General features: G+C 43.8%; 1 protein-coding gene across 1 annotated transcript in view; it reads left to right on the forward strand.

Annotated features, from left to right (window-relative positions):
- Positions 1-3,653, forward strand: part of Lima1 (LIM domain and actin binding 1) — a 116,756-nt gene extending 113,103 nt beyond the window's left edge. Inside the window, exon 11 of the mRNA XM_026782807.1 lies at positions 919-3,653. Coding sequence (XP_026638608.1) covers positions 919-1,918 — 1,000 coding nt within the window. The 3' untranslated portion in view covers positions 1,919-3,653. The remainder of the gene's footprint in view (positions 1-918) is intronic.
- Positions 3,654-7,810: the final 4,157 nt, after the last annotated feature.

Consider the following 7,810-nt stretch of genomic DNA (forward strand, 5'->3'; position numbering starts at 1 on the left):
AAAAAAAAAAAAAATTAAAATGGAAATGGGTAAGGCATATCCATCTCCTGGCTCCTTCTCCTATAGGCCATGACTTGCTTTTATCCAGTCAGGATTAGACACTAAATGCTAAGTATTTCAGCACATTGTATCCATCCTTACAGAGTTGTGCTTTTAAGGTTAGCAAAATGAGAAACTAGGAAGAAAAAGATAGGAGTTACAGGTTATAAATACCTGTAATGTATGGCTGATCAGAGCCAAGTGTGATTACCTAGGGAAGACTCACAGAGAGGTAATTGTTAAACATTTTGATAGAGAATGAAATCATTTGGAAATGAGGAATTGCATATCGGTAAGGAGAGAAACCAGTGAAGGTTTGACCCAGGGAGTGATCGACCATCTTGTCTTGTGTAAAGATAAAAACAGACAGTGCCCCACCTGAATCAGAAGGATTTCAATTTCAAGGCCAGCCTGGGTTGCTTGCTGTGCGCTCAGGCCCTCCCCAGAAAAAGAAAGAAAGAAAGAAAGAAAGAAAGAAAGAAAGAAAGAAAGAAAGAAAGAGAAAAAAGAAAAGCTCTTAAAAGAAGATAAGGTATCCTGGGCATTGGTGGCATGCGTCTTTAATCCCAATCCCGTGGGTTGGGGGCAGAGGCAGGAGGATCTCTTGAGTTTAAGGCTAACCTGGAGGGGAGAGAGAGTAAGGTATTTACGATATGTTATTAAGGTATTATGATAGGGCATTTATGTGCTTTTAAAGATATTTTCCTGGGACCGGAGATAGAGCTCAGTTAATACAGTGTTTACCTGCTATGTACAAGACCCTATATGTTCCCAGCACCTACCCCCACAGCAGGACAGGAGACTTTCTCACCGTCCTTGGTTGAAGCCTGCTGATATAAATGAGACTCACTGACTTTATGTCTTCTCTTTTGACGACAGTCTAGGGACATATGCCTCCTTACATGGAAGAATCTACTGCAAGCCCCACTTCAACCAGCTCTTCAAGTCTAAAGGCAATTATGACGAAGGCTTTGGGCACAGACCGCATAAGGCTCTTTGGGCAAGCAAAAGTGAAAATGAAGAAACCACAGAGAGACCAGCCCAGCCTCCAAATGCAGGGGAGACCCCCCATAGCCCTGGGGTAGAAGATGCCCCCATCGCTAAGGTGGGTGTCCTAGCTGCAAGTATGGAAGCCAAGGCTTCCTTTCAGAGGGAGAAGGAAGATAAGCCAGCTGAGACCAAGAAACTGAAGATCGCCTGGCCACCCCCAGCTGAGCTTGGTAGTTCAGGAAGTACCATGGAGGAAGGGTTCAAAGTCTCTAAGCCTAAGTGGCCTCCTGAGGAGGAAACTGGCAAGGCAGAGGCTCCCGAGGACGTAGACCTGGACCTGAAGAAGCTGAGGCGCTCTTCCTCGCTGAAGGAGCGGAGCCGGCCATTCACTGTAGCAGCCTCATTCCGAACCTCTTCAGTCAAGAGCCCCAAGACGTCTCCTCTCGGGAAAAGCTGGAGCACGTCGGAGCAGAATGAGGAGTTTGGAGGAGGGTTAGTATCAGAAAGGAAACGCATGGAAAGTGCCGAAGGCCCTGGGCAGAATGGAAATGTGGACAAGGCACGCCGCCAGAGCAGGGATTCCGCCAGGGAGGAAGCGGTGAGGAGTAAGGACATTCATGGTGTTGAGCTGGAGAGTGAGAATTTCATAGAAAACGGAGCAAACATAGATGAAGATGATAGCAATGACCTCACGCAGCAATCACAACTAGAACCCGAGTCTCCGAGTTGGTCCCGCTTTGTGGACACCACTCCTCCTAAAGAATTCACTACCCAGAATCAAAAATCTCAAGATGTTGGGTTCTGGGAGGGGGAAGTGGTCAGAGAGCTGTCTGTGGAGGAACAGATAAAGAGAAATCGGTACTACGACGAGGATGAGGATGAAGAATAACAGAATGCCGTGGTGCTGGCCTAAAACTCCCACAATGCTGGTCTCACTTCCCTTTATCAAGTGGTGCACAGAGACAGGCAGCTTGGCGCCAACTGTCATCTATGTGGGAGCCACTTGGGAAAGAAATTCCTGCTACCAAAACAGAAAACAAACAAAGAGAATCCATTCTAAGTACATTATTGAAACTCCATTTTAAGCCTGGTATGGTGGTAGACACCTTTAATCACAGCACTCAGAAGGCAAGGCAGCAGATCTCTGAGTTCGAAGCCAGCCTGATCTACAAAGAAGTTCTAGAACAACCAGAGCTGCACAGAGAAAACCCATCTCAAAAACTCAAAAAGGAAGAACAAGAGAGAGAAAGAAAAGAAAGAAACTCCATTTTTAGCAGCGAAGAATGCATAAGGGCTAAGCGAGGATTCCCTGGGTAATGCAGCCAGCGCCCACTGCATTTCCAAAAGTCAATATTAAAATGTCTAGACGGGGACACATTTTCACACTACAAATAAAACCATTGTGGATTGGAAACAAACAGAACAGATTTAGGTGCCTCCATATCATGACCAGAAGCACTTTAGTATAAAGGGCAAGTGTAGATATTTTTACCAATTTCCTTTTTTAGTACTCAATGTTAAATCAAGTATTTAGTCTTTCAAAAATTTTTTATGCATTTCTTCCCGCTGGTAAATATGGGAAACTATCGCTTTGCATCCTGCTCTCTGCATTTTTGATTACTAAGGTATTATACAGCCACCTGTGGCCCAGTGAGATGGCTCACTGACTAAAGGTGCTTGCTACAGAAACCTGGCCACCTGAGTTCCATCCACAGCACCCACGTAGAGGTGAGTGAGCAGGTGCCACAAAGTTATCATCTGACAAATGTGCCCTGTGGCACACACGCCCATCAAAAATAATAAACAATCAAAAAAGATAAGCCACCCTTCCGAAATAACTTGGAGACAAAGACCAGCCTATATGCTTTAGTGCTTGTAGAGACCCAGCTGTACCCAGACTGTAGCATTTGCCAGTGTGTTTGTCTGATCTCTAGGTGATTGCCTCCTCTTTTTGATGGCTTTGTACACTTTACTGAAAGCTGGAATGTTTTTATAATACCTTTGGATTAGTGTTCACCATGCTCCCTGTAGAACACAATGAAGACAACTCCAGGAGATAACAGGAGGGACAGCCTGAGCTCAGACCTCTGCCTATCAGCTCTGAGGTACTGATTTTTTTGGCAGATAATATTTCCAGGGTTAGATTAAATCAGTTTTAGGTCTTTCTTCTTGGATAGTGGCCTAGCTTGAGTCTCTGGTGTGCTAGAAGACAGGGCTGAAAGCCACCGACAGGAGGAAGTTCATTTCCTCATGCAGGTCGTAGTCTGTGGTCCTCAGAGGAAGCCGGGCAGGAACCTGGAGGCTTGCTTTTGTGTACAACCAGGGTTGCCTGCCGGGGTTGACTCTGCTCACAACAACAAAACCCACAGACTGAGGTTCCCAGACCATTCATTCTGTTTCTCAAGTTGGCAAAAACTAGCCCAGGTAGTTTTCTCTGGCTTTAGAACATTCTTGAGTGAGTACAGGGTACATTTGTTAAATGTGGCTGACATCACGAATCATGTATGGGGGGTGTTTTTAAGGTAGAGGCCTTTGGGCATTTGTGGAGATGTTAAATAATGCTTTCTTATAGTCTTTAGCCTAAAACTTTTTTATTCAATAAAGCTTTTAATTTACATTTCAACTTTCCACTGTTCGTTCGTTTCCATTGTTAGGGTCTCCCGTCTCCTGACGTCAGCAGTTTGAGGGGGAATGTGCTGGAAATCCGTTTCACCACTAGATGGTGACATTGAGCTGAATTGTGAATTTTCATCCACCCTGAAGGAAGACAAAAATTTTCTGGAAAATTGCAAGTAATTTGGCAAGAGAATTAGTATGTACTTTCAAAATGAGCTGTTTGTTTTGCCAATTCCAATTCCAGTGGTGGTTTTTACTGTTTATTGTATTCAACATTTAGTAATTCACCTTACGATTTTGCCTAACATGCAAAATATAATTTCCAACCATCTCTGCTGAAAATTCCTGTTTTTCAGTCTGGGTGTGAGCATGTTTAGTTGTCTATTTCTTCTGCAGAGTCGACTGTTCAAGCGTTTGCTTCTGTTGTTAATTTGTTGTTTTAATACTACCCTGGAAAACCAGGTGTGGTGGCCCATGCCTATAATCCCAGGACTCAGGAGGCTGAGGCAGGAGGATTACTGTGAGTTGGAGGCCAGCCTAAGCCACAAAGTAAGACCCTGTCTCAACAAAACAAAGCAAAAAGACACTGGAGAGATAGCACAGCATTTTAGAGTGCTTGCTGTTCTTCAAAGGACCCAAGTTTAGCTCCCAGCACCTGCATGGTGGCTCACAACATCCTACTTCCAGTTCTAGAGGGTCCGACACCCTCCACTGACATCCACAGATAGATATCTATCCAACCAAAATATACACTTAAATGAAGATTATAAGCAAGCTGGAGTGGTGACTTGCTCTATCATCTCAGCATGCAAGATGCAGAGGCAGTTTTCTATGATTGGATTTTTTTGGATGTAGGTATACTTTGGGGACAGTTTGTTATATCATCCAGCATCTTCTCTAGTCTCTTTTGGTTTTTTCGAGACAGGGTTTCTCTGTAGCTTTGGAGCCTGTCCTGGAACTAGCTCTTGTAGACCAGGCTGGCCTCAAACTCACAGAGATCCACCTGCCTCTGCCTCCCGAGTGCTGGGATTAAAGGCCTGCACCACTCTTCTCTAGTTTTATGAATATATGGCAAAGTACCCCTGCTCTTGCCTTCATCCCTTGCTGAAATCTACTATGCTCAGTGAAGATTTAGTGCACCAACCTCACTGACACAGGAAATACCCAGGCCTGGCCTGCGCTTCACTGCCCCTACTGTGTACCTTCCCCTTTGATCTCTCCACCTTGCACAGACTAAACACGCTGGATTTTGTACAAAGCAACTTGAGTGCTGTGGACAGCCACTGGATGTCACCATGTGGCGGGGCTTCAGGGAAAGCAGGCTGAGTGCCGTGGACAGCCACTGGATGTCACCATGTGGTGGGGCTTCCTGGACTGAGGTTACTGTCTCTGTGCCTTTCAGGGGATGAGACAGACATCATTACTATGAAAGTATAAAGAATGAAACAAAGTCACTGAGTTTGATATACTAATGTCTCTGTCATGAGAATGGCCCAGTAACACAAACATCTTTAGAAAACAGTACAGTCCTAGAGTCAAACAAAAGAGGGGTACCTTCTTTTGTTTCCTGTGAGGAAAACAGGAAAAGGGGCCATCTTTGGACTACATAGGGTTCAGGAGACCGTTCCTGTCTGCTGTAGATCAGCCGGCAGCTGGCTGTTTGGACAACACCAGGCTGTGTGAAATTGCTTTATGTGAGATCTCTGTCAGAAATGGTGGCTAGCTGGAGCCCTGTTCAGGGTAGAAGTCAGCAAGGCGAAAGGGCGTCTCCCTCAGGGTTGGCAGGTCCCAGTTCCAGAGGTTCATAGGCTGGGTTTCTGAGAATCTCTGGGGTGTCAGCTAGAGGCCAACGCCCAGGATTTAGACTGGCAACTCTGAGGCTGTCTGTCAGCCAGGGTTTACATTTCCTAAGTCTCACCTGCTGCCTTTGGCTCCTCACAGCCTCTATACTGCAGTCTCAGCTTCTCTGTCATCTCTATTTTCTAGATACTTCTGCCTCTGCTGGGCCTTCTCACAGTCTACTGTAGTGGGGGCTGTGGGGCTGCATTCTGCCACCCAGCTCCCGCCACCGGCTAGCTTTACCCGAAATAACAACACACAAACTGTATTCTTTTAAACGCTGCTTGGCCCATTATATCTAGCCTCTTCTCGGCTAACTCTCGCACCTGGACACATTTCTAATAACGTGTGTAGCACCCTAAGGTGCGCTTAACGGGAAGATTCTAGCCTATGTCCATCCTGGGTCGGAGTTCATTGCGTCTTCCCGGGAGAGGGGAGCATGGCCTCTGAGCTCACTTCCTCTTCCTCCCAGCATTTTGTTCTGTTTACTCCTCCCACCTATGTTTTAACCTATGAGGCCAAGCAGTTTCTTTATTTTTTAACCAATGGCCTTCCTCCATCATTTCCCCTTTTTCTGTTTAAACAAAAAAAACAAAGGCTTTAACTTTAACATAGCAAAATTACATATAACAAAACAGTTATCAAGTAAAAATTACAATATTTACATCTATTTTATCTTTATCATAACTAAGGAAAACTATAACTATAACTAACTATTCTTCAACTCCATCAAAGACTCCAGAAAGATACAATATTACCTAAGCAAACAAGAAATAAGCAACTTTCAAACTACAAATGACAGAGACATCTCGCTGCCTGGACAGTGACCCAAAGTTTCTCTGTACCGTCGGGGCATCCATCTTCAGCCTACAGGCCCATAGTTTCCAGCAGACATTTCCATGAAGCAGGAAATTTCAAAGTCAGTTCAGTCACTATCTGCTGTGTCCTGCAGAATGTCTCACAGACTCCTTCATGAACCAGGAACCCCGAAAGATCATCTCACCTTTAGGCAAGTTCAGTAGTCCTCTCTCTGTGGGTTCTCTGTGTCCAGTTTATGCAACAGTCCAGGTTAGAGCAGTTTCTTGCCCAAATGGCTATCAAACTCCATAAGGATCCTCTCCGATGCCCATCTTCTTCTTGAAGTAGATTGGTGCTACCAGGAGCAGACATGTCTCATTGTCATGAAAAACCCTAAGTTATTAAAACATTAAATAGCATATTCCGTAGTCTTTGAAAGATATGAAGAATGCAGATCTAACTAAAATATATATATATCTAGAAAATCTAACTAACATAACTACAAGCTTGACTATTATCAATGATTATCCATTAACAACCTATATACATTACATTTTTAAATGAACTACACAATCACAATACCTTAATCAAGATCAGAAACACATATACGTATAACAAAATTGACCTTAAATTTAAATCACTAAAGCAAAATCCATATTAATGTAAATTATTCATACCTATATCATATCCCCCTTTAAATGTAAAAGAACATTTATAAACAATGTGTGGGAACATGGGCGTAGTTTTTTCTCTCCAAACTGCTTCCTGCTGAATGGGGGTGTTGTTAATTAGGTCTTTCATGGTATAACCTGTGTGCTAGATTCATCTCAGTTGGCAGTTGAATGAAGTAATTTTCTGAAGGTGTTCACAGCAACCTTTAAGGAGGGTGTGGTCCATCATACCATACTGGGATAGAAGCAATCCACAGAGTTTCATCCTCTGTGAAAACAAAAGAAGAATCTCTTTTCCAAAGTATCATATCCTTAGATCCAAATTCTGAAGTCAAGGTATTTTCAAACTATCTGTCTTGGATTAGTTCAGCAGCATTTATAAACAAATATCTTTTAGCAGCTGTTGCTCCTTCCTCGGCATTCAAACAATTCAAAGAGAGCATAATAGCATACAGTATCAAAATTCTCTGTTTATTTTCCATCTTTGTACGGCTTTATTTTAACTCTATTTTGTTTATTTTTACTTTTTGAGACAGGTTTTCTGTATATCTTAGTCCTGGAATAACTCTGAAGACCAGGCTCTCCCTGAACTCTCAGAGATCCGCCTGTCTCTGCCTCCCAGGCATTGGGATTAAAGGTGTGCGCTACCACACCCAACTACTCTCTTTCTTCCTTTTTTTTTTTTTTGTTTTTTACTTTAAGAACTTTAACTTTTCCGGGCGATGGTGGCGCACGCCTTTAATCCCAGCACTCGGGAGGCAGAGGTATGCGGATCTCTGTGAGTTCGAGACCAGCCTGGTCTACAGAGCTAGTTCCAGGACAGGCTCCAAAGCCACAGAGAAACCCTGTCTCGAAAA

Source organism: Microtus ochrogaster, chromosome 15 (assembly GCF_000317375.1).
Source record: "Microtus ochrogaster isolate Prairie Vole_2 chromosome 15, MicOch1.0, whole genome shotgun sequence".
NCBI classification, from domain to species: Eukaryota; Metazoa; Chordata; class Mammalia; order Rodentia; family Cricetidae; genus Microtus; species Microtus ochrogaster.